The 27,308-nt window shown below is 43.1% G+C and overlaps 1 protein-coding gene across 3 annotated transcripts; it reads left to right on the top strand.

The window, feature by feature from the left end:
* Nucleotides 1-3,254: 3,254 nt before the first annotated feature.
* On the top strand, nucleotides 3,255-20,823 carry LOC133887877 (protein argonaute 1B-like). 3 transcript variants are annotated; one of them, XM_062327870.1, is made up of 24 exons: nucleotides 3,255-3,483; nucleotides 6,841-6,888; nucleotides 14,182-14,876; nucleotides 14,946-15,163; nucleotides 15,244-15,393; nucleotides 15,477-15,610; nucleotides 15,784-15,893; nucleotides 15,971-16,077; nucleotides 16,162-16,300; nucleotides 16,428-16,544; nucleotides 17,033-17,140; nucleotides 17,247-17,318; nucleotides 17,984-18,106; nucleotides 18,202-18,367; nucleotides 18,444-18,565; nucleotides 18,640-18,777; nucleotides 18,877-19,019; nucleotides 19,106-19,168; nucleotides 19,246-19,309; nucleotides 19,389-19,524; nucleotides 19,621-19,694; nucleotides 19,772-19,866; nucleotides 19,947-19,978; nucleotides 20,357-20,823. In XM_062327870.1, exons 1-24 carry the CDS (start codon nucleotides 3,432-3,434, stop codon nucleotides 20,566-20,568), a joined length of 3,318 nt encoding a protein of 1,105 aa, XP_062183854.1. In that variant the 5' UTR covers nucleotides 3,255-3,431; the 3' UTR covers nucleotides 20,569-20,823. The 3 variants fall into 3 exon arrangements, with proteins under 3 accessions (XP_062183854.1, XP_062183855.1, XP_062183856.1); XM_062327871.1 differs by lacking the exon at nucleotides 6,841-6,888 and having other exon boundaries at nucleotides 3,256-3,483; XM_062327872.1 differs by lacking the exons at nucleotides 3,255-3,483; nucleotides 6,841-6,888 and adding an exon at nucleotides 11,918-12,182.
* The last annotated feature ends 6,485 nt before the right edge of the window (nucleotides 20,824-27,308 follow it).

Genomic DNA, 27,308 nt, shown 5'->3' with positions numbered 1-27,308 from the left:
ATTCATGTCATAATAACACAGGATAAAAATCTTTATGCCGAGTTTGCTCTCTCTAACTTATTTACGTTTTGTATTTACATACTTGCAATTTATCTTCCTTGATATGTTGCAACCATTTTTGATCGGTAGAGTAGACACATTAGATAAATGTAGTGTACATTTAGATAAAATCTAATATAAGTTTATCTTGTGTAGTTTTTGGAACCGAATAGATTCTAAGTATTCTAATTCACCCTCTTTCTTAGTATGTCATCGATCCCTATACACAAGGATAATTTGTGCCTGAGGTTTAGGTGCAAGTACTGCTACAAGGGGGGAAATGTGGTGGTGCCAAAAGTTGAAAGAACATTTGGCAGTGCGTGGATTGAATATTATAAGTTGCGATAGGATGCCTCCAGATATATGTGATTACTTCAAGCGTGAGCTTGATATGATAATTTTCTAATTTTCTATACATAACAAAATATCCGACTAATTTGTTTCTATATCGTAGCTTGCACATAGCGTTGATGCAATAAAAACTGGAATCAACACTTTTGGTAAGTAAGATAGCAATATGCTGTATAAAGTGAGCTTATATGGTATGTGGTTATGATTCTAGCTTTTGTACGAATAATTTGATATATTTGTTAACTTGAGGTTCTATTTATATAATGTTTGAATATATTTGATGAAATAGTTGTGTGGTCACGCTCGTATTGCTATTAATATCTATTTGTATGATATATGCATTGAGTAAATAGTATGATTAAATAAAACATAGCAAATCTCATGCCATATTTGTTTCAATTTTTCTATTTTTTTTGTGACTTATGATTTTTTTTTATTTTCCTTGAACTTCACTGAAATTTGAATAATGCAAAAGGTAATTCGGTCAATTTGACCGGTTTTTGACAAAATCATTCGCAATGCGACCAAATCGATCAATGCAGTCAATTCAAAATAAGTGGTAAATTCGATCAGTTTTTGAACAAATTCAATCGGTTTTCGGTTTGAATCGAGTTATTACCAAATATAGATATGGGCCACATTTTTCCACCAAATTACAGATTTGTCAGAGTAAATTTTGAATGAAATTTTTTAATATTCGTGAAATTCAAAAATTCGCTGGGTAGCGAATTCCAGTGATCAACGAATTTTCATGCTGTGTTATTATGTTCGGACCTGGATAATTATACTCGCTGCCGTTTTTGCTGTCTGCTAATAATACAAATGTGAACTTTGGATGGTTGGATGAATCGAATATGTCGTCATTTTCTGTAGAGCTCTTCCTTAATTTTGGTTACCAGTTTGAAGTGCAACTCTGCGCCAACTTTATGCATTCTAAGCGCTTCACATCCACCGTTACAAATATCGTTGCTAATCGCTTGTTTATCACTGTTACTGTACGATTTTATCCGCACCGTTTTTATAAAACGAGCGGTTACCGACTAAATTTAAATTTAAAATTAAAACAAATGATAAAATTCAATCAATTTCTACTAAATTACTATACGGTAACTACGTTTGAGGATCGATAACCGTTTACAAAACGGTAACTAAAAACCTGCTCACATCCACATGTTTGATCTGATGTCCTGCCTTAATGCTATGGATCAACAAACCTATTCTAAACCACACATCTCACGGCAACCGCATCAACTGTGAACATGCGGCCTGAAAAAGCTCAAAATTATCTCACCTACGCCAACAAGCTATCATTCGCAAGCTCAAAATTATCTCACCTACGCCAACAAGCTATCATTCGCAAGCTCAAAATTATCTCACCTACGCCAACAAGCTATCATTCGATTTGGGCGACTGTAGTTGCAGTATTCGCCAAGGAGGCCGGGGTGCCGCCGATTCATGGAATTCGACGCCTGCCCAGGCGGTCGTGGCTTCGTAGGCGGCCGAGGCGAGGCGGCGAACAGACGGCTGAGGCGGTCGACGTCGGTACTAAGGCGCTCAGTTTTTTTTTTTTTTTTTTTGAGAGGCTCAGCGCCCAGATAGATCGTCGGCAAAGGAGCCCGAGAAGCAAGTGCCGAAGGCCATATCTGGGCTGAATTACAAAATTGGTGGATGTGGGACATCGGAGACGGGTATTAGCGCGGATTTGTATACTGGGTCGTTCTCTTTATCGTAGGCTTGTGCATTTCTTCGTCGTGGGCTTTCTGAAACCTCATCTTTAGGCCTCTCTGGGTCTCCTTTTAATTTCATCTTTTCTCGAGTTTTATTATGGGGCCAATGAATCATGAAACACCCTGTGATGTCCAGCAAGAACAGCGTTTCAAAGCTTATCCTAGACAATGCAGTGCCACCAACGAATATATTTTCTCATTTTCCGCGGGGCATATTCGCTTGGAAGATTCCGTTCCGACAAAAGAACTACAGTGAATGCCAGAAAATAGCTGACAAAGATCGCCAAGGATGAAATGCCAGAAAACTGTATTAGTCCCTTTCCAACAGGTCATCGGCTGCAACTCGCGTGGATTCTAAATTGCGCAGCATACTTTTTAGTGAGAAATACCTGCATGTCACTTCCGATCACAATTCAGCAAATGAATGATCTAATTCTATATATACTCTATCCAGTGAAAAATACTTTATATTTTGGATATGATACAATCTCTAATATATACTTTTGACATCTATTTTCTACTATAATATATTTATAACATCTGATAAATTTATGAGTCATGCAAGTATTTTCGAGCTAAATCTACATATATAGTTTTCATATTTTGAAACAAATATTTTAAAAGTTTTTCATGTCAAAGTTTAAAAAGTTTGATAAAATCTTATCCAAAATGTTAAGTATTTACTTTATATATAAGCCTTTGCTAGCACTTTTATCTTGCACCCTTAGGGCTCAGTGCAATCTTATTAATATAACAAATGTTGGGTCACTTCAATGCACCATATATAGCTGGTAACTCGGATCACCTTATATAGCAAAGATTTCCTCCTTACCAACCATGCTTTTTTGTTTGTAATGGAGAACAGGGGCGGTAGTCGCAACTGGCAACCCATTTGGAGAGAAGGGGACCGCAAGTTCATCCAACGGAAGCTAGCAGCACGTGGATCAGCTAACGAACTAATGGCTAATCCACATCAAAGCAGTCGCTCAAATGGAATCCACATACCGCCTGCACCGGCGCAATATTTTTCTGGCCCCAACAGAACAATAATTGGGCATATCTTCGCCCGCACATCACCGATATCTTTTGCTTACGACGAGACCGGTGGAGGCAGCCCCACCCCCCTAGCCTTGGTCGCTAGCGTTGTTGCCTTGCCTTGGTCGCCAGTCGCCACCAATAAGACCCGGCTCTCTTCACCTTGCTCGCGATCCATCCTATCCCAACACACGGAAAATTTTATCTTCCACCCGACCCTCGGCAGCGAGGTGGCGACGATCCGGCTTCCGCTTTTCGCGTGGGCGCGCGGCGTGAGCGATGTGTGACCTTGACATGGCGATGCGCGTGGAGAACGGGCGCCCCCATCAAGGTATGCCCCCTGTCCTCTCCCCCGCCCGCATCCTCGTCTCGCTTCGGCGACCTTTTCCTGTGCCAACTTCGCGGTTTTGCCTTTCCTCGCTTCTGTTCTTCGTGTCGTCCCGTCGGATCGTACAGCTTTGCGTGCATGATTGTCTCGCTCGTGCACGCCGGTCGTTTCCTTTGACCGTTGCCAAGAATTGCATTCGCTCGTCGGTCGCTTCCTGTTGAGCGCGCTATTCGGTGCTGCTTGCATGGTCGTGCCCGTGTGTGGATTGGGCTTGCATTTAGTTGCCTACAGCGGTTTAGCTCCCACCCTCGAGTAAAACAGCTCGTCGTATCGTTCTACTTGAGCCCTTCGGTTTGTGCTGAACCTGTAAACAGTCGGCGGTTACCTAGTGGTGCTAGGGGCAAATCGTGTGGCTTTGCGGTTGCGGTGAATGCATGCAGTAGCGAGTCAGACACTTGCCGAGCATCTTGGTAGCCAGGACAAAAGAGACAAAGCCAGACCTAAACAACTGTGGAGTCAGACAAACAGAAGCATACCACGCTCAGACGCCCTAAGCCCCTAATGTCATTGTTAGTGCAGCTACAAGGCAAATCTTTAACAGCGCTCTTATGCTCAAGCACGCCCATGGATCGTCTTTTCAATTTTACCCTGGGTTACCACGATGCATGCATGCCTAGAGCTGGACGAGTGTGCGCATTCATGCATGATGCACATGTGGATATATTTAACTTCGTGCAAGCTGATCTCACCTCAAGAAAGCCTATCATTCAAGAAAGCTTATCATTCCCTGATTTTACTACGTTTTTGCAAAAGAAAGCACGCAGTAGCGACATCCATTCGGCACCTGTGGCACGAAACAGTAGCGTGCCTATCGTGCTATCCAAGAGGCGTTGGATCTTTCGCCTCGGGCGGTCGGGCCGCCATGGCGGCTGGCAGCGCAACAAGGCCAGGAAGGCCCGGGCCCGTGGGAATTGTGGTGTGTGTAGCAAAGTCCACGCGGACGAGGACGAGGACGAGGACGGGGCGGAGGCGGGCCCACGGCATTATAGGCGAGGATGCAGTACAGCAGCACACACAGCACCAGACCAGAGGTGCGTGCACCCGTAGTACGCCGTCGTGCACGTAGGGCCCACGCGACCCAGTGGGACACGTATCGGGCCGTGAGCGGCTCCGAACGGTCTAGAGCGCGGGGGCGGGGCCGGGGCCGTGCCGACTGACACGTCGGGCGACGACTGCCTTGGAATGGCCCCACCTGCAGGTTCACGGGTCGTTGGACGCGGTCTGGAGCAGGCGGTACGGGCCCGCGTGTCAGTCGCACAAGGCGCGACGGCTGAGCAAAACCATCTGGGCCGGGCGCTTGCGCTCGAATGGTTACGTCGCGCCATCCAGGACTGGAAGCGGGAGACTTCGAGGGGCCCGCTGTACCCTCGTGTCGGCGAAGGCCTTCTTCTTCTTTCATCTCTTACTCTAAGGAGGCACAGCACCGCATGATTCCGCTTGCAGTTAATTTGTCCTTTGAACCATGTATAGCGTAATAAGTTAATAGCGGGTTCTTATGATTTTGGTTCATGAACATCTAACCTTGCCAGAGCTGAAGAGTGGCGGACGTAGGAGCGAAGTGTAGATCCGCTGGGTGGCAAAGTTCTCCAACATAATATGTTTGTAATTAAGTAAGGTACTTTTGAGATTATAAATTGAGTAGAAAATAAGATAGGTTTAGATTCTTAGTTGAAGTAATATCTTACGTTAAATATGAATTATATTATATATGAACTATTTTGAATATGCAATGTGGCTAGATCTATTATAATAGAAGAGATTGAATCTAGATTAATACAGAGTTGAAGTGGTCGAGTATATCTGATTGCTAGTTCTTTGAGTTGCTTGTGTCGAGTTGTACATATCTCTCTCTATGGGTCAGGATCTCTGTTCTAAGGGGTCTTGGCATATGTCTTACTCTATACCATATTCGATGGGAAGTTTTTCATGTTATCGACCAAGCAAATCAGTCGGATCCAACGTAAATACTAGTTATACTCAAGTCGAATAACACGATCAAGATATTCATAGTATATGTCTTTATGATCTCTAGAGTATCGAGTCAAGTAAATTTAGGTTTGTAATATCAAAGTTGTTAAGCAGGTATACGATATATTTTATCCGTATATAATGTATTTCTTGTACGTATATATCATATAATTAGATATTTAACATCTTAAACCCATTATATTGAGTACACTTAGAGCATCCAAACCCCTTTTAAATTTTGGCATGAAAAATGAAGAAGAGGAGAAGAAATAATAAGAGAAAAAATAGGAAAAATCCCTATTTTATGGCTCTAGATCTATTATTGGAGGCTCTCCTCCCCTTACTCTTCTTTTTCTACTAGGCTAAGCCCTCTCACCTCCTTGTGGATCTGTTGCTGGTTGAAGTTAAGTATAGTAGACACAGAAAGTATGGCAAATAAAATTGAAACCCACTTGTGGAGTAGATTGGCAAAAAAGCATGTCATTGACACGTGGGCTAAGAGCTAAGGAATTTGCAGCAAGCCACCGCTGTACGAGAAAACTAAACAATAATCTAAGTTAGTGTTTGTTTGGTTGAATAAAATTAAATAGGATGAATGGATGGGATGATCTTGAATGATGTGATATAAGTAAGTTGTTTGATTAGATGTATATAATTGTATATGAATTTGTTTGATTGGATGTATTAGATGATATGAAAATGTGTATAGTTGCTTAAAAAGATATATATTATATCCATATATAACTTAATTATTTTACAGAAATAATAATTTTTATACTTATTATTATCAACAAACTATGCTAATTAGTAGAATCATTACTAATTTCAGTTAATCATAACTTAAATTGTCAATAATCATCATTAAATACCCATAATACTAATAATTATTTATGATTGATAATATCTAATTGTAACTAATGTTTAACTAAAAATCCTTAATAACTATTAATAGTTACTAATCATCACTAAATATAAGTGATAAGCAGAGTTGACAGGACATATACGGGGTTGTTCGGCCGATTTTGCCGTTCGACTCAATACAACATATTCTCAGTATATTCTGAGAATCTGAATCATCTTATCTAAATAAAATGATATAATTCAATGAATCAAACATCACACTAAGATTCTCCACAACTCATATATATTGGTTTATTCAAACAATCAAACACACTTAAAAAACTATGGCGCCAAACAAAGTGTTGCCCCGAAAATTGGCACTATTTGTCGATGAACCATACACGCCCTTTAGTTCTTTAACATCCGGTTTGTTTTATTGTACTCTCGATGGTTCATTTCTAGAGTAAAAGTCTTTCTTCGATTTCGTTGCAGCACAGAATGGTCCTTTCGGTCACAAGACTGCACGGTCGTACCAGGCAGGTTTGTAGCTTCTGTATTCTTTGGTCCTTCAAGTCTTAAATGTGGAAAAAAAAACATTTTGACATTCATCAGGGGATACTTTTTAGTTGCCACATAAAAAACGTATAAATCCCTTCTATGTCACTACCCTATCTGATCCAAAAATATATTATTTTAAGTATAAAGAGTTATATATTTTGAATGTATTTTTCATGATGAACCTAGTAATATCAACCCTATATTATCAACCCATATAATATTTTAGCTATCAATTGTCAAACTAAAGATATTTAACTTATAATAAACCTAAATAGACTTATATTTAGAGTTGAAGTGAGTATTGTCTTATTGACTGACAGATGGATCAAGACCGACCTTGTCAGTAGTGACAAAAATAGCACTTCACATAACTTCGGTTGCAAATAAGGAATTTGTCCTTCATTTAAGCCCGAACTTTGTCTTCTATTGCAAATGCACCTCCTTTGTTTTGCCACAACACCATCTCCTTCTGTTCTATTGGCACTCCGTTACAGATCATTCAAACATAGAGAAAAATACTATGATGTCTGTAATAAAAAGCAAAAGAATACCAAAGAAAACTCAAAACAACTAGTACTTCTCGCTTTCGAAACCTAGTTTTGAGTTTTCGTGAGAGGCACCCTCAAACAAGGGTGGCACTACCAACATTGTTTCATTCTTACTCAACTATGTCTGTACTTCCTTCTATTCACATTTTCTCAATTTTCTTGAAAGTTGAAAAGTTTTGCTCAATTTATTATTTCTACTATCTTTTGTTTTCTTCTTTGTTATCTAAACTTTTGTTCCTTTTCATCATTAACTTCTTGATGGGGAATGGTGTTGTGGTCTAAGGAAGTGGCAAACAAAAAGAAATTAAAAGAATACTAGAAAAGTAGAGAAGGGACATTTGCAATAGTAGAAAGGTAACTAGAGCTAAAACTAGCGAGAATAGATTTTTTTTCTATAATTGAAAAGTAAATCATACAGTTTGATTTCTGGCGAAGTGGCAATTGGCAAATGAACATTGCCGGTGCAGAGAAAACTTCTTTTTATTTATTTATTTATTTGAAAAAATATCTTGAATCATCCAAGGGTGAGGTCTTTTTAAAGCCACAGCACCAAATGTACCAAACAATACAAGCCAAAGCAAAAAAGAAAAAGAAAAAAAGAAACTACAACACCACATATGAGCGGAGACTCGCTGGGACAACATAGCTAAAAACAAAATATTATCTACCACAATATCGTTTTCATAGTGTCGATTGGGCAAAACAACACAAACTGTAGAAAGCACACCACCACCATCCTATAAACAATGGAGCATGTTGCATATCATTATTGCTAAGCTCATTGCACTATTAGTGCTGAAAGTGCATCTAGTCTTTTTGTAAATTTTAAATAATTAATGACAAACGATTAAAGTGACTAATAATTTTATCAAGTGTATAAACATGTGTTAGAACAGTTGAAAAAGGATAACAAATGTTTATGCCCCTCAAAAAGAAAGGAGAAGTGACATGAAGAGACTATTAGATTTTAACTGTTTTTAAATTTAAATTTTGAGTCTCAGAAATATCGTACTATTAAGAGAGTTGTTTTTTAGTTTTTTAGTATCTCAATGCTCAAAGTGCTTTATGAAAATCAATTTTTGAGAGACACCATCACTCACGAACACCGGGATTAAAGGGCTGTTTTGTCTGGTTTCGGAGTCTCCAGATTGGTCCGGATACTCCAGACTCGGTAGATGTTCCGGAGTCTCCAAGAGAGTCTCCATGAAAAGCACTCGACTAGGCGTTATTTTTGTGCCCGGAGTCTCCGGGATGGCCCGGATACTCAGAAAGTTTATTTGTCCTGGATACTCCGAGTTAGTCTCTGTGAAGAGCTCTCGGTTAGGATTTAATTTAAATTCTCGGAGTCTCCGAGTTCGTTTGGATACTCCAAATGATGTTGAAGCCTCGGAGTCAGTCTCCGAGTGAGACTCCGAGACAGACTCTCGGTTAGCGAAGGTTTTTACCCGGAGTCTCCGAGCTGGTCCAGAGTCTCCAAGGTCTAATGCTTCCGGGCATCCTCTGAACTTGAGTTCTAGTTGATTTTTCTCTAACTGTTACCCGGAGACTCTGGGTGAACCCGGATACTCTGGGTCAATGTAATGGCTAGTTATGACAAGTTAGGTGCGCGGTTTTCTGTGCAACTCGGAGACTCCGAGTCTACCTAGTTTGTACAATAACAGCTAGTTTTTGGAGGAAGAGTATAAATACCTCTTCACCCCCTTTCATTGAATGCTTGCTGAACCACCAGCTCATTTACTCTCTCTAGTGCATTCAATAGCCTTCCCAACTCTCCAGTGCTCAATCTTTTCAAAGTTTTTGAGAGTTAGATTGGGGAGTGAGTTTTTGAGCAAGAGATCAAAAGAAACCCTTTTAACATTTGAGTTCCTACCTAGCTGCAAAAAGAAATCTTTTCCCTTGAAGCTTTGTGTTTCTAGACGGTAAGAGGTCACCCGTAGAGCACTCAATTGCTGTGGAGTGCCACGAGTAGTTTGTATTATCCTCAATTTGAGCAAGAGCGCTTGCTTGATCTTTGTGATCATTTGTGAGAGGATAGGGTTGGAAAAGATCTGGCTCTTTGTGAGCTCCGCAACAGAGACGTAAGTATTTCTATGTGAGGTGGCCGAACTTCGGATTTAAATCTTGTTTCCATTTAAATTTTTGCAAGTTATTCATTCATATTGCTATTTGAGGATTTACCTTAAATTTATTGCTTGTGAGTATTTAATTGTGCCTCTATTGTTCAATCGAATATATCCATCTTAGAGTCACTGTGATAGCTCATAATCTCTAGTAGAATCTCTTAAGCTTACTTAGTTTTCGAAGATTCTGTATTGTCCGGATAATCCGAGTCAATTTGGATACTCTGGTACTCAGATTATCCAGAACTGTCCGGAGTTTTCGGACCCTGTTTAATCCGCTGTTAAGTTTTAATTTTTAGAAATAACTATTCACCCCTCTAGTCAACATAAAGGACTTTCAAGTGCAACAAAACACTTCACCACGGTGGACCTCATACTTTGCATCGATATCGCTTCACCCCACGTGTACAATCCGCACCAAACAAACCCACAATATGTCACTGTTGCTAAGCTCAATTGTACACCAGCGACATAACAACTCCTATTTTACTTTAGCACAATCTTTCACCATGGTGCATAATTTAAAGAGACAAAAAAAACATGGTCAAAGCACACCGCCAAAGGTGAGGTTCAAAGCATTGTTGAATTTTCTACCCAATCTAGTAAGGCCGGGAAGAAATGTGCTTAGAACATCTTCAAGGGATTTTTTTCGCGAACGAGAATATCTTTGTATCAATTCTCGTTCACTTTAGCGTTTCAATGGTTTTCTTCACGATTTTTGTTATAAAAGGATTTTCTAGAAAGATCTTCTCTCAGATAGGATTCGATCCTTTATTTCATGAATCGCTTCGAAATGAAGCTATTGAAAATTAAAGAAAAATAAAAAGAATAGAAAAAAGAGAAAATAAAGAGAATAATAAAAAAGTAAAAGTAATATAGTTGGAATGGTCTTATTTGATTCTGTTGGCTAGCCTTTGTTTAGTGAAAGGTAAGCAAGAGTTTCGTCTAAACATCCTTGTCCACTAGTAGGCTAGCAACATGCAGCGTAGCTACCTAGGTGGTAAGTTGGGCGAATGTCTACCAATATGCCAATACTGTTTTATTTTGAGATATATCGTCAGCAATATTCAGTTTAGCGGACGAATTTCATTGCTTGCGTAGATTATGGTAACAACGAACTACAGTCCTTGAGTTGAGTTAGGGCTGAACGATCACGTTCACTGTGCGCCCAGCAAATCATCTGTTCACTGTGCGCCCAGCAAATCATCTGTTCACTGTGCGCCCCTTGATTTGAAGCACGGAGACGCCCTGTCCACCAAAACCAAAGGACGTAGGGTGCGGCGTACGACGCGATAGAGACTGATACCCGCTGTATCATACAGTAGTAGCGATACCGGTTCTAGCACGATGCCTGCGCTGCAAGTCTGCAGCTCTGCGAGCGCGAACGAGAGCATGGTACCTGTACCTCGGGCGTAGCCAACAGCCTCGAATCGATAGGGACGTAGTACTGCGAGGCTTTGGAGAAAGGCCGGGTGATTCTGGTCGTGAGGCCCGAGGCAGCCCACTGGGCACTGGCCTAGCCTGGTCGCGAGGCGCGAAAGCGAAAGGGGCCCCCACCCCTATCTGCCGTCTGCGCCGCGGGCTCCACTCGTCTCCGTCATCGGGCCGCGGGCCTAGCAGGACAACGGCTGGCCGCGCGCCCGGTACGGCCCCAGCTGCAGTTCAGTGACCTATCCACCACAGGGAACTTAAGCCACCCGCGCACAATACAACTGCCTCCCTGCGTGCTGGGCCCGCGGTCTCGGTGGGCTCATCGTGTCATCCCGTGGAGAACGGCGGGTGAGTGGAGCCGTGGAGGAGCGTGTGATGCATACAGTTTGGTGGTGCCCCACACACTGGCCGGTCAGCGAACCGATCTGAACCGTTGATCCGGTAGGGTGGCCGTTGCATCGAGTGGCGCCCGTTGACCCGTTCCTTTTCCTTTTACGGGCCTGAGGCTTAAGCAAAACGGGATGGCAGTAACAGTGAACCACCACCCGCGGTCATTGATAACTCCTCACCGTGATCGATGTGCTCTTGCATCTTCCACTCGCTATTTGCTCCGTCGCGTGGTGCGCACGGGACACGAAGGCGAGGCTACCCAATCAGCAGTCGAAACGTCCCCCGGGCCCTGGGGAACAACAGAGCGAGGAGGCTCGACTATCCACTTCTGACACCCGGGCCCCATGTCGTTTGCTTCTAAACGATTGATTAGCCCCACTAATCCCAGCGGCGGCGTCCACTAGCCCGAGGCGCTCCCAGCCAATCGCGCCGGCGGAGCCCGCACTGGCCCCACCCTGTCAGTGGCATCCCACGTTCGCCGCTAGTCCCACTCAAAACGGGCTCGCTCCGGATTGCCGGGCCCGACGGCCCCGGGAACTGACCTGACACGGGCACCCTGCCCTCGCTTCGGCGCTTTCCCCAGCGTGCCGCACTGCTGCTGCTAATTAACCACAAGCGGCCGTCGTCTTCCCCGTCCTCAAAAAAGGCGGAGAGGTGGTGGTGGACACGCAGGGGAGCACCAAGCAGCAGCGCGGCGGCAGTAGCGAGCGTTATCAGTGGAGTGGGGAGCACAGCCCTCCCGCTCCGTTCCCATCCGCCGCCGCCGTCGTCCGCTGAGCTTGCTCCGGTATCTCTCCCGTTCTCTGCTAGATCTGCTGCTCTCTCCACCTTGCCTCGCTGATTCCGTTGGGGGGTTGTCTAGCATTCGATCGTTTCGGGGCGTGGGTTGCTGCGGTTCGGCGGTGTTGGTGCTTGTATGAGTTCGAGAGGGTGCCGGTGGATTTGGCGGGGTCTGTTGGTCGATTTGGGCGGATGTAGCTCGACGTGAGCTGAGCCGACGAGGTCTTGACGGTTTGCTCGTATTTGTGTGATCGTCTTTGAATGTTTGTTTGGGCTAAGCGCTAGTGTTGCATGGGAGGCGTGGAGTTGCTGCGTGAGATAAGATAGGTCTGTTCTTTCCGGTTTCAAGTGCTTATATTTGGGTGAAGTGCTTGCCTGATACTCTCAAGTCTCAACATTTTAATTTGGTCTTATTTACTTCTGCTGTTTATGCGTGTATGCCTGTGTGATTATTTAGCTCTACCTTACGGTATAAAGACCACTCTGTTTATGTGTGTTTTAACTTTTAGCTGCTGTAGCTTGATATCTGAGAGTGTGATTATTCAGGTTTTATGGCGCTCCTTTTGTTGTTATCTCTGACTAATAAATGAGGGTTCGTTTCTATGCATCATTAAGTCATGGGTGAAATTGCAGCCTCAGCCAAGAATGCGGATGTGCTCTTGACATCAGTTTCCACCCAATGTTTGATGTTTGCACTTGGGGTCAACTCTCGACCCTGATTGCAAAAAGTATATACTTTCCTAAGACTCACGGATACATTGAGCGCCCATAAGTTGCACATAGTTTGGTAATTTGATCAAAGTGTTAGTAGTAGCATTCAAAATGTTTGTTGTGATCGCCGTTCTATTAAACAGCGACAGCTAGAAGCATAATGACCTTAAAAATGCCACAGAAGTGAAGTCTTTAGTAGCAGGTCTGATCATTTCATGTATAGCTGTAGTGCTTCATTTCAGGTTCTGCATATTCCTCATCCATACGTTTCTTCTGGTATTCTGGTGTGGGTTGTACATCCCCCTAGTGTGTGTATCACCTAGATTATCTGTTTTGAATAAAAGTATGATACCTTTTATTCTACTATCGAATAGGTGACTGATTGATTCTGCTTATTTTTTTCTGTACATTTGTTTTATGCTATCGTGTTGAAATGAATAAAATGTACTTTGGATGATACGCTCTTACTTACATTTTACTAACCTTCTACTTGCCCACTTTTTGTTTAAATAGAGGTTCGCAACCAATCACAGAAACAAAGAAGGTCTAAAAGTCAATGAAACTAGCATCAGCTCCCCAACTTAAGTCTTATCTCCAAATACTTGTGAACTTTCATTCCCCTTCTTTCATGCTTACATAATTTTCCCTTTTATCGTGTGATGGTAACTTGGTCCATTTCCCACGGGCAGAAATTTGTACCATGTTGTAGTTCTCGTGTTTCTCTGTTTGCTTTAACAATTCCTGGATTCATTTTGTTCAAAGTAAAAGCTGATCTTCTATTTGTGTTACGCTGAAACGATACATTTTCTTTATTCTGCGTGAGCTGTTGCAATTATCCTCAGCATGCAACCTTCTGTTGTTTAAAATTTTCCGCAAAAATTCAGTTAGCAGTTTTCTTTTGTATGTGGTACTAATCTATTTTGAAGCATTTTCATACACATTGTCCTGCATCTTTTTACCATATTTCTTTATATGACTTGAGTTGAATCAATTTATTAAGCTTTGCTTCTTGGTGGTGATTGATGAGGATGTCGAAATTTAAACTAGATGTTGCACGAATAAACTGCAGATGTTACATTCCATGTTAGGTCTTGGGATATGGTAGATGTGCCGTTTAGTTGTATGTGAGAAACGAACTTGTTCGTTTCCTTGACAAGTTTTGCTCATTCCACCTATCTTTTTCTTTATGTTGAGTTTCTTCTGATAAATTTTTGCTTATTCATTGTATCTTTTTTCATGTTATATTAGATTTTTTTTTATAATCTCACAGTCTAGATGTATTCCTGTCATCCCAGCGTCCATCATGGTGAGGAAGAAAAGAACGGGCCCTGGCAGCTCTGGAGAAACTTCTGGGGAGGCTTCGGGAGCTTCTGGACAATTTCCCCCACAGCAAGCTGAGAGAACTCAGCAACATGGGGGAGGACGTGGTTGGGTGCCTCTGCAGGGTGGCCGTGGTGGTGGGCAGCACCAGGGCCGTGGTGGACATTATCAAGGCCGTGGAGGGCCAGGGTCACATCACCCAGGTGTTCGGCAACCTGAGTATCATCAGCGTGAGTACCAGGGACAGGGACAGGGACGTGGTGGTCCACGCCCTAGAGGAGGTGGAATGCAACAGCCATACTATGGTGGGCATAGGGGAGGTGGTGTTGGACGAAATGTTCCTCCAGGTCCATCCAGAACAGTTCCCGAGCTGCACCAAGCCCCATATGTCCAGTATCAAGCCCCGGTGGTTTCATCATCCCCATCGGGACCTGGCTCATCCTCACAGCCTATGGCAGAGGTGAGCTCTGGACAAGTCCAACAACAGTTTCAGCAACTTGCTATTCGTGGTCAGACTCCCACGAGCCAAGAGATTCAAGTGGCACCGGCATCAAGCAAATCGGTTCGATTCCCATTGCGCCCTGGCAAGGGCACTTATGGGGACAGGTGCATTGTGAAGGCTAATCATTTCTTTGCTGAGCTGCCTGACAAGGACCTTCACCAATACGATGTAAGTGCCTCATAAGTAGTTCCTGTCAGTTTTTATTGTGGTTTCTGTTCACCAATCTATTGTCATCAGGTATCTATAACGCCTGAGGTTACTTCACGCGGTGTCAATCGTGCTGTCATGGGAGAGCTTGTAACACTGTATAGACAATCCCATTTGGGTGGGCGTCTACCTGCATATGATGGAAGAAAGAGCCTTTATACAGCTGGACCATTGCCATTTACTTCTAGGACGTTTGAAATTACCCTGCAAGATGAGGAAGATAGTCTTGGTGGCCAAGGCGGTCAAAGGTATGGCATTGCTGTTGTGTCTGTATTTAGAACATATACAGAATTCGGCGCTGACAGCTGACTACTGCCATCCCTTTAAGGCGCGAGAGGGTATTTAGGGTGGTGATCAAATTTGCTGCCCGTGCTGATCTCCACCATCTGGCTATGTTTCTAGCTGGAAGGCAAGCAGATGCTCCTCAAGAAGCTCTTCAAGTGCTTGACATTGTTCTACGTGAATTGCCTACTGCCAGGTAATCTTTGAGCTAGTTGTATTTTTTTTAGTTATTATCCTTATTTAAAAAACCTTTACTGTTGTAGTATTTCTCGTGTGTAGGTATTCTCCTGTTGGTAGGTCATTTTATTCTCCCAACTTAGGGAGACGCCAGCAACTTGGTGAGGGTTTGGAGAGTTGGCGCGGCTTTTACCAAAGCATAAGGCCTACGCAGATGGGCCTCTCTTTAAATATTGGTTAGATACTGTTACTCCAACCTTGATTTTTCACTTTTTATCTTTTAGTTGTCACACATGATCTATGGCAAGGATAGTTAGTAGTACACTGCATTCTAGTTCAGAAGGCCTGTGGGTGTAGCTTATGGTATCAGTGTTGCTCTTGTCTTAGCATTTTATTTGTGCTCTTGCAGATATGTCCTCTACTGCGTTTATCGAGCCTCTCCCTGTGATCGATTTTGTTGCTCAGCTTCTTAACAGAGATATCTCAGTTAGACCATTGTCTGACTCTGATCGTGTGAAGGTTTGGTTCATTACCTATCCTTTTTAATAATAACTTTGGTATATGCTTTTAGTTGGTGCTAAAATTATCATCTGTAGATAAAAAAAGCCCTGAGAGGTGTGAAGGTCGAGGTCACACACCGAGGAAACATGCGCAGGAAATATCGTATTTCTGGCCTCACTTCACAAGCAACAAGAGAGCTATCGTACGTGTGTCATCCCTTGCTTACGTGAGATAATAGCATAAAAGATTATGAACTGACGTGGTTCTGTTGGTTTTTCTGTGATAGATTCCCTGTTGATGATCGTGGTACTGTGAAGACTGTGGTGCAATACTTCCTGGAGACGTACGGTTTTAGTATTCAGCACACGACTTTACCTTGCTTGCAAGTGGGCAATCAGCAAAGACCAAATTATCTGCCTATGGAGGTTAGTTCTTCAACGATCTCTATGGAGCTTGATTTGTTATATTGTGGTTATCTGTTCAAATGACTTCTGGATGCTACATCCAGCTTCAGCATATTATCAGAAGTTTCTTATGGCTTTGAAATATCAGGTTTGTAAGATAGTCGAAGGACAGCGATACTCAAAGCGGCTCAATGAGAAACAAATCACTGCTCTACTGAAAGTTACTTGTCAGCGCCCTCAAGAGCGTGAGCTGGACATCTTACAGGTGACTTTTGATCATATTTCTTGGTGCAAGTTATGTTGCATATCTCATGAATTCAAGATTTCAAGCATGCTGCAATTCTAGCCTATGTAATGGGTTTAGCTTTGGAAGCCCTGCATACACATTTGCTTGATCATTCTTTAGGGTTTAGGGGCACTACAGCATGACTGGTTATTGTGATTTCTCATCTTTTTTTTTCGATGGTTAACACTTGCTTGTGCATCTGAAATGATCTCTGGGATAGGTCTATTGAATAGGGGCTGTGCAACAGTCACTTGACTATTAAAATGTTTGTAAATCGTATTTTTCTGGTGAAAAGTCCCATCTGTTTTATCATTATTGTTGCTGTATCTGTAATGATTACATATCATAGAACATCGAGGTTTTATTGCTTTTGTTCATTTGAGTTAGCTGTTGTATTCACCAAGGTTAATCAGCTGAATTGATGATTCTAAATAACTTCCTAATTTCTCCTTTCCTCTTTGGATCAGACTGTGCATCACAATGCATACTATGAAGATCCATATGCACAGGAATTTGGCATAAGAATTGATGAGCGTCTTGCAGCAGTTGAAGCTCGTGTTCTGCCTCCCCCAAGGGTAAGTGACTTTTCTTCTGCCGTGTAACAGCATCACAGCATTCTTCCATATTTGTGCAAATGTTGTACGCGACTACTGATGTGGAATTTTTCTTTTGTGTAATTAGCTTAAATACCATGATAGTGGCAGAGAGAAGGATGTCTTGCCAAGAGTTGGCCAATGGAACATGATGAATAAGGTATGCTTGGTTAAGAATGTCCTGAGAAATCTAGATAAATCACTCATCCTGTGAGTTCTTCAGTTGTAATCAGCCCCCCCCCCCTATAGTAGCATTAGGGGAAAACCATACCGAAATTAAATTAAATGCTATATTTTGCAAGATAAACATAAAGCGGCAAGCTAGCCTAGCAGCTGGGATATAGCTGCCACTCTAGGAGCTGATAACCTGCTTTTAAGCGTGTCAGCAATGAGCAATACAACAGATAAGCTTGTTTATGCAAGCTTCATAGTCATAGCTACTAATGACTGTAGTGTTTATGCAAGCTCAAGTTTTGTTTTTGTCATCTCCTTACCTCAAAATTCCAGGATCTATCTAGTTTCATATAGGAACATTTTGGCAGGGAGAAATTTTGTTTTTTACTCCGAAAGCTGTATCAAGAATTTCTGAATTATCTGTTTTTTTCTCTCTTGCTTTTACTCTCGTGGGTAGTTAGTTTAATACCAATTTTTATACCACACGTCCACTGCAAAGTTAGTCATTTGGCTTATACTGTGCCATTGTCAATACTTTAACCTAGATAACATCTATTTTCTACCTTTAGCTTGCCCTTTGTATGCATACCCCCTTTTTGTTGTTTGGTTTAATAAACTCATAACTTTTCTTGTGTATTCTTTTTTGGGTAGAAAATGGTTAATGGTGGCAGAGTCAGCAACTGGGCGTGTATTAACTTCTCTCGGAACGTGCAAGATAGTGCCGCTAGGGGTTTCTGTCATGAGCTGGCTATCATGTGCCAAATATCTGGAATGGTATGACCTTCTTTGTTCTCCAAATATCATTTCAAGATATATGATCTATTTATCTCTTTGGTTGTTTGCCCTTCATAGTCCTTTTTTTCTTCTAGGACTTTGCACTTGAACCTGTGCTTCCCCCAGTGACTGCAAGGCCTGAACATGTTGAAAGAGCATTAAAGGCGCGCTATCAAGATGCGATGAACATACTGAGACCACAGGGCAGGGAACTTGATCTGCTGATTGTAATACTGCCTGACAATAATGGTTCTCTTTATGGTATGTTCTCTTCTTAAAGACACTCTGAACGTTGTCTGTGAATACATTTTTCATCAGCATTCCTTTCGTTCCTTAGGGGATCTCAAAAGGATCTGTGAGACTGATCTTGGATTGGTCTCCCAATGTTGTCTGACCAAACATGTTTTCAAGATGAGCAAGCAGTATCTTGCAAATGTTGCCCTCAAAATAAATGTTAAGGTAAACTGTCTCCACACTATTCCATCTTTAACTCACTTGAATCATTAGTTTTCTCACGGTTTTCCTACTTTCAGGTCGGGGGAAGGAACACTGTTCTTGTAGATGCTTTGACAAGGAGAATCCCCCTTGTCAGTGACAGACCAACCATTATATTTGGTGCTGATGTTACCCATCCCCATCCTGGAGAAGATTCCAGTCCTTCCATTGCAGCTGTAAGTTCAGCACTAGTTACAGTGAAGATAAGCCAGAGGTTCTGCTTTCCTGTTGTGGAAGTTTCAAGCTTCTTTTTTACTATATTCTTTCCTTCCTAGGTTGTTGCTTCTCAAGACTGGCCTGAGGTCACCAAGTATGCTGGACTAGTGAGTGCCCAAGCCCATCGCCAAGAATTGATACAGGATCTCTTCAAAGTATGTCAAGATCCGCAAAGAGGGACAGTAACTGGTGGCATGATCAAGTATGATCTTTATTGTGATAATGGGATTTATTCACTTCTCCATTCTTGGATGCTGCTATATGCGTAAATTTGTTTTGATTGTGCAGGGAACTTCTCATTTCTTTTAAGAGGGCAACTGGACAGAAACCCCAGAGGATCATATTCTACAGGTTCTTATCCTTGCATGGGCATCTTTTGATCTTTTCTGATCATGATTCTCAATGTATTAAACAAATTTCAATTTCAGGGACGGTGTCAGTGAGGGACAGTTCTATCAAGTTTTGTTGTATGAACTCGATGCCATTAGAAAGGTACTAGTAATTTGATGGCATTTATTTGACAATGTTCTTCACCTTTTCTCTGACCTGACTTGTGAAACCATGGGGATAGGCATGTGCTTCCTTGGAGCCCAATTACCAGCCTCCAGTTACTTTTGTGGTGGTCCAGAAGCGTCATCACACTAGGTTGTTTGCTAATAACCACAATGATCAGCGTACTGTTGATAGAAGTGGAAACATACTGCCTGGTTAGTTCTTTGTGCACCTTTTTTTTTGTTGGGGGTGGTGGTGGCTAGCATATCTAATTTGAGTCTGACCAGGAACTGTTTTTTGATCGAATTTAGGCACTGTGGTTGATTCAAAGATTTGCCATCCTACTGAGTTTGATTTCTACCTTTGTAGCCATGCTGGCATTCAGGTTGATTTTTCTTTGCTCTTCAATTTATCACTTGACGTGATCTGATGGTTACTGATTTGAATTTCGCATCCATTCAGGGAACAAGCCGCCCTGCTCATTATCATGTCCTGTGGGATGAGAATAAATTTACAGCTGATGAGCTGCAAACACTCACAAACAACCTGTGCTACACGTAATATTTACTGCTCCATCGATCCATTATTTTCTACGCACTCTTTAACTTCCTATTAAACATCATTTCAACTTTTGCAGGTACGCAAGGTGCACCCGTTCTGTGTCAATTGGTAAGCTCAACTTGAAAGTTTTTTTAAGCCTCTCAACTGGGTACAGCTACCATGTATGCTGAATTGCTGACACACCATCACACTCACCCGCGCACACAACCATGCATACACCCAAGAACTAAAGACTACACATTCGCGTCCCTAGGCGACCACGTCACAAATTCCATTGGCTCCACACGTGAGAGGCAGGGATTTTTATTTGTGGAAAAAAAAACCCCCGGTGAGGCCCAGGTTCGATCAGTGGCAACGCTCGCACCTTGGAGCCACTAGCTAACTGAGCCCCTGGATCGTCAGCATTGCTCAGTTTCTTGCCTTCCTAATCTATTGTGGTGCTACTCCAGTAAAACAAAATGTTTACAGGTGCTTAATTGCTTGCAGTGCCTCCTGCGTACTATGCTCATCTGGCAGCCTTCCGAGCTCGCTTTTACATGGAGCCAGATACTTCTGACAGTGGGTCCATAGCGAGTGCTGCGACGAGCCGTGGTCCTCCACCAGGTGGCGCACGCAGCAGCAGGGCCGCTGGGAATGTTGCTGTCAGGCCTCTACCTGCTCTCAAGGAAAACGTGAAGCGTGTCATGTTTTACTGCTAAGACGTTGGTTTGATTTCACCAAGGAATATCCTGGAGTATTCCATGTGTTTGCACTGTTTTGGTGATACTGTTAACGCCATTATGCATCCAAAAACTGTTGCACTGATCTGTGGACTTTAGGTACTTGTACTGTATCGGTGATGTTGTGAACGCGGAACGCCGCATTGCTAGCTTCTGTACTGTGTGAACTGTGAACTATTTGTGGTAACCAGCCTGAAGATTGCTATTTAATGTATTGATGAATATTTGTGTGAAGATTGTTAAGTAGTCTTTCATCGTGCTCTGCTCAAATATCTTATGAGAGCTCTGCCCTTTCTTTATTTGTTCGAACTGGAGTTTTTTGTTTTGATTTTTACAAACGTAGGATCATCCTTGAATTCGAGTGTATATGATGGGAACTCAACTGTCTTACGAGTGCATGGTACACGAGTCTCTCCTTTGGTTATTCTGTGCCGCGCACAATTCGGCCTACTCATAAACACGCTGACACAAATTTACACATTTGGAGCACCAGCAATTTCGTTAACTGCTCATGCGTCTTGCACGAAAATGCTTGAAACATACTTTTGAATTTGAAAGGTCCCTTCTAGCATTCACAAACGCATGGACTCTATAAGAGCTCAGTTTTTCTAGAGAGGGGTCTGAAAATTTTAAATTACATATGATGAAGTGGACTGCAGTATGTCGATCAAAAGACCAAGGAGATCTTGGTATTGTCAATACAAGAATTTTCAATACATGTCTGATCACCAAATGAATTTGGAAATTGTATAATAATGAGGATGGGGACTGGTGTACACTCCTAAAAGCCAAATATATGCCTGAGGGGGACTTATCTTCTGGTGTTAGAGGATCTCAATTTTGACGAGGATTACATAAAGTTAAGCATCTTTTCAAATGGGGTGCTATTCATAAAGTTGAAAACGGTAGTCTAACTCAGTTTTGGAATGATATGTGGTTGGACTACACTCCTTTGGGGATTCAATTCCCCAGGTTGTATGAGGTATGTTCTAACTCTTCTGTCAAGGTGGCGGATTGTGCTGTAGGAGGTTGAAACATAGATTTTAGAAGGAGTTTTGGTGATTTGGAGTTGCATGATTGAAATTCTTTGCAACTTTTACTTCATGAAGTTCATCTCACGGGTGAGATGGACGGTGTGTAATGGGCTCTATCACCAAATAAGAAATTCACTACCAAATCGCTGTATAATTTTTTGGTTACCGGGGGTATGCAGCATAGAGTGGCTATCCAGATTTGGAAATGTTTTTTGCATTTGAAAATTAGAATATTCCTTTAGCAATTATTTCAAGATCATATTCAATCAGGTCATCAACTTAAAAAAAGGTATTGGCATGGAAGCGAATGTTGTGTACTTTGTGGGGGGGATTGAGACTACCAATAATATCTTTTTCTACTATGTTTTGGTGCGGTTTGTGTAGAATGCTTAAGCTGATATTTTTGGCTGGAGGGGTCAGCCTATGTCGGTTGACGAATTGCTACAGGATTGGATCTCCGATATTTTTGTAGTCTATTTTAAATTAGATCTTTTCTTGTTTGCAAGTTTAGCTTAGGCTCTCTGGAGCACTAGGAACAAGATGGCTATCCAAAAAATATTTTCTAATTAGCCTATAGACATTGTTTATACTGGTATATCTTACTTACAGAAATAGAAGATCCTTCTAAAGCCGCATAACAAGAAGACGATCAATCAAATTGTAGCAAGGGTGCTGTGCTGGATGGCAAACTTTCACCCATCTTTAAACTCTTGCTCTGATGTAATGATCATGTAATAGGTTAGCTTGTTTGAGCCTGGGTTAGTTTTGCCAGCTCCTTTTCTGTTCACTTTTGGGTAAACTGGTAACCCTAGTATGTTTCATAACAGGTGATTTTGCTTTCTATAATAACAGAGAGTTGTTCCTTTTGTCTCAAAAAATAGCTGCATCAAGTAGCTTGAAACATGTTTTGGATCCCGAATGGATCGAAACGTGAGCAGAACCTTCGTCTCCCAGAGAGTTCGTCTTTGAAAATTGTTCTGGGTCGGATTCAGCCGTGGATACAGACCCGCTCAAATACCAATCCCTACAGAAACTACCGACGCTTGCGAACCAGTTGCCACGCCGCGCTCGCTGCAAAGTTTGCGTCCTAGTTCTGCAGGGCAATCTCCAGACCGGACGTGCCGATCTCTGCCCATCAGAGAACGGCACAACCATCAATTGAGCTCTTGCTTTTTACGTGCCAAATGTACCAAGCATCGAGCCCGTTTGTCTTCTTAGTTCGATGGACAGTCGACCTACTAGTGTACCCCCTACATAGGCCAAGGACACAACACAGTGAATGATATCTGAGGAAAAGTGGCAAGTGACAACGCGGTCGTGCACTGCATTGGCACTATACTTTACCCTTTTCGTTGCCCTCTGAACACACCCGTCTCACGGACCTGAATACTTGATTGTACCGTCAAATGCTTTGTTTGAGTCCGCAAGGCAGATATCTAAGCCGTTTGCACGTTGAAATTAAGCCACCTTTCCAGACGAAGCGCGCGCTGTGTCGTTAGGGGCAGCTTGGCAGGTAAATCAAAGAGGGTATTGTTCCAGTCGTTCCTTTCATGGCAATATGGCATCAAGAATGGCGAAATGGACGAGTGACGAGGACATCAAGACCTGACCGTATCTGCCTCTACCGTTCTGCCGTTTCTTGTCGCCACGTGCCGACGTCCCCACCGTTTCAGCGGAGAACCAATGGGAAAAGGGAGCCAAAGGGCAAGCCGACCTCGACCGCTATGCCTGCCTACAAGAAGGCAGAACCAACTTGCCCCATCGCGCAGGTTAGCCCTCGGTCCGCTATGCCTGCCTACAAGAAAGCAGAACCAACTTGCCCTCGGCCCTCATCACCAACGCCGCGGAAGCGAACGGGGGCGGGGGGCCGTGCCGGGCGGTGGAAGCCTCCAGGGTCCTACCGCCTACGTCTCGAGGCTAACCTGCGCGATGCCACATGACCAAGGTAACAAATAGTGTTAGTAGCTGTCCCTATAGCGGTTGCTAGTAACGGATCTCTGCACCTGTTGGATAAGGTAGTATGTCAAATATAACGGTTTATAATTTAACGGTCGTAATAGCAGTTAGCGGGAGTTATTGTGGGTTGCAATAATATTTAGTAGGTTACTATTGTGTGTTGAACCTTGCTCATCAAGTCTCTGGATGTCATTGATTTGCTTTGCTTTTACATATTTGAATTTATAACTTAACGCTTCTATTACTAAGACATATGAAGAAAACTTGATGTTTGTTTCTTCTTTTAAGTTATATATTTGTATCTCCATATTGATTAGTCACTTATTTGTTCTCTAGTTGCTAATTGCTATTTTACCATATTGTTAAGTCAAATATTATATTATATTATATACTTGAAATATAAGCAATTTTAAAATTCTACTATTGAAATTTAACGTTCACAATATCATCCGTTACGATACTACTCCACTCCCACCTGCTATTTATTAGCTTGCACATGACACGGCGTGGGCGCTACACCGAGTCAACCGGTGGTCACGCGAAGCCGCCGTGGTTCGGACGAGAATCGCATCAACACGCGAGCAAAAATTGGGCCGCGGCCCACTGGTTTGGTTTGGCATATCGGCGCCTCGCCCGCCGCGTTGCCAACTGAGCCCATCCATACCTGAGGCGGCACCGCGTCCTAGCAAGCGGGGCGGCCATTGCCCGTGCGCCGCCCGTGTAACCATCCCACCACGGCTCGGCTCGGCGCGTGGAGAAGCTCGGGACAGGGGCGGGACGCGCCGCCACGGCAACTGCGGCGAGAAATAGCCACGGTAACCGGCAACTGCGGCGCGGCTGGCCTGCACGCTGCACCGCGCGCGGTGTGTGGACTGTGGAGCCGTAGGCTTCTGCGGAAACGTCAAATACGCAAGTGCTCCTCCGTTCCGTGCCGATTTCCCCAATCTACTCTCACTCCTGCCATCTTACCGTCGGGCCACTGCAGATCTTGTGCACGAAGCGGTCACAAAGGCTGCGCAGCGTACGCTCCAGTTCTGAACCCTGAACCCGGGCCTCCGAATCTACCACAGGGTAAAAAACGACCCTATCAGTGTTCACCCAGTACACGTACACGCTCGCACGCCACGCCACGCCCTAGCTAAATTGTACACATGATTGCGACCGAAAAGCTGCAGCTAGCATCCAAATGCACGCATCAAGAGGCGGGCGCGGCCGGCGTGCGATCAGCGTCAGGCACCAGCGTCCGTTCAGCAGCATCGACCACATTCGTATGCATAGGATTCTTCGTTCTCCCCAGGCCAACCCAGGCCGGCGGGAAACGATACCACCCGTGACCGTGGGCGATATCATGCATCGACCTCGCTCTCGCGGGCGAAGGTTCTCACCGGACAGGCCAAACGCGCCGCGACAGCGCTAGAGACAAAGCGGCGTCACGTCCCAACCGACCCTAGAGGATTTAATTATCTTCTGGTTTAGGGCTGCAGCGCTGTGTCGATCGTGAGCATTGACTCGTATAGTAGTGCCGAACGGATCTGGGAGCAGGAATTCCCGGGATAGGCGCACACGGATGAAACTTGAAAGCATCGAGTCCTGCGGCTCCCCACGACGTTTGACAACAGTCGGAGAGATTAGTAAATGCGAAGATTCTCCGGTTCTCGGAGGCCTGCCAATTAAAATGCAGAGTTGCAGATAAATCTTCAGAATCAGGGCCGCACCCGCACGCATGCCTCGTACGATGCATCCGATCCAGTTGCTGATTTCTATTCATGGGTGAATGCTAACCTTGTTCAAATCCTGAATAAAGTAGAAATCAGAAATTTAGCGCAGTACATTTCTGTACTTGTGTAATGTACAAGGGCCATGCAACGAAGAGGATGTTACTCTTAAACTAGTTATATTTTGATTAAGGTGTTTTACAAAATATATCATTTATAGCTACAAAACATATATAATGTGAAATCATTTTAAATTATGAATATAGTTCTATAATATTTATACCTTAGATATTCTTATAATTTAATTAAATACTAATTAAAATACACAAAGTTTGACTTTCTATAAAAGAAACATACCTACTATTTTTAAATGAATGGAGTAGTGTCAAACAGAGAAGACATTTGGCATTGGTTGATTTAACAATTGTTTCAGAAGGATGTTTCTAAGATGAAGGCCCTAGTTAGTGCATAGTAATGATCGATCAAACGATCCTTTTCAGCCGGCATAGTAGTTTCTGAATAATCACGAACTCACAATTAACTGCTGTAGCTATCACAGAATTATCTGAGTTTACCTAGCTAGTTGGCAGAAGCTACCTTCAATTATTCTCTCTTTTTGTTTGGCTTTCCGGGGAACAATTGTACTTGAGGAAATCTGTATCTCGACCACTCTCATCATCATGGAAGCACACAGCAGAGACAAAAGTAAAGGCTGATAGCGGGAGCATGCCCTTTACCCTTTATTCCCAAGAATCATTGGAAAATGGCAGCCGCTTTTTGTGGGCAATTGATCTCGAGCTTTTACGGCAGCTGTCCCTGTCGGCTGTCGTCGCCGCCGTCGCCATATGTGCAGCAGTACGGAAGGCTTCCGGAAATAATTCGAGTGAGTGACCAGTAACCAACCACCTCGGCCGCAAAGCGTCGAAGAGGAAAGCCAAAATCTTCTGCATATGCGTTGCCACGGGACAGGAGTCACAGCCAAACAGGCGAATCTAGCAGTTCGGCACAAACATTCCTTTGCTGAGATATATATGTACCAACCACCAAAACACCCTAGTCCTCCACGGAATTTTCGTTGCCTGCCTTCTATTCCATGTTCTATATATATACGCCATGAGCCCATGACTCATGCAATTGCCCTGGTTATAGTTATACACATGCAAATGTGCACACTGTTCCAAATCTTCAGAGCAAAACTTGTTAGATTATGCAGAGTTTTCTTGCCTCTCCACTTTCCCCGATGGAATGCATATTTTAAATTCAAGTTCGTAAGGATTATCCACGAAACAAAATTAAATACAGGAAAATATTGGACGGCCAGTTATCTGAACATACCATCATGCGTCGATGTGGATCACAATTCGCAATGTATACATGTCTGAATAATGTTTCATAGGGATATCTCGATCAGTCGGTGAGAAGAATGCAATATATAATTTGTGCTGCCCATACCGTGGTGTGCATGCACAAGGCGAAAGCTACATCCTATCGTTCGCTCCGTCCAACGAAGAGAGACAACCACATCCACCAAGCACGAGAGCTTAGAGAGAAGATGAGCGCCACACAGTGCGCTGCTGTGCATGTAAGCCAAGGGCTAGGTGGTCACGGGCAGGAGGAGGGCATCTTCTCTTTTGCCCTAGAGATCAGCTCATGCAGGCACGTATATTAGCAAGTTCAACCTGGACGACCGCACAGGGCTCACAAATTTAGAGGGGCCCAAAGTTTAGTTTGTGGGTGATTATTACTTAGTAGTAATTGATGTAATTAGCAGCACATCTGAAGTGAAGAAGCAGGGTAGCTTTTGGGTGAGTTAGTTGGTGCGCAGCTCAATAATATATCTACAGTAATTTAATCGAAGGAGTTGCACTTATCAGGTAAAACAGTGTACTGTGCTTACAAAATGTGGATAATAGTGTGAATTTAAACTGGACCTAGCGTTTATGCCATGCAAGCCTTGTAGGTTAGTTAAAATATCGACTCGAATCCTAAATCATAGGACTCTACCACTCATAAT

This window comes from Phragmites australis, chromosome 13 (assembly GCF_958298935.1).
Source record: "Phragmites australis chromosome 13, lpPhrAust1.1, whole genome shotgun sequence".
NCBI classification, from domain to species: domain Eukaryota; kingdom Viridiplantae; phylum Streptophyta; class Magnoliopsida; order Poales; family Poaceae; genus Phragmites; species Phragmites australis.
The sequence above is the reverse complement of the archived record's forward strand: the minus strand, read 5'-3'. Positions and strand labels throughout refer to the sequence as shown.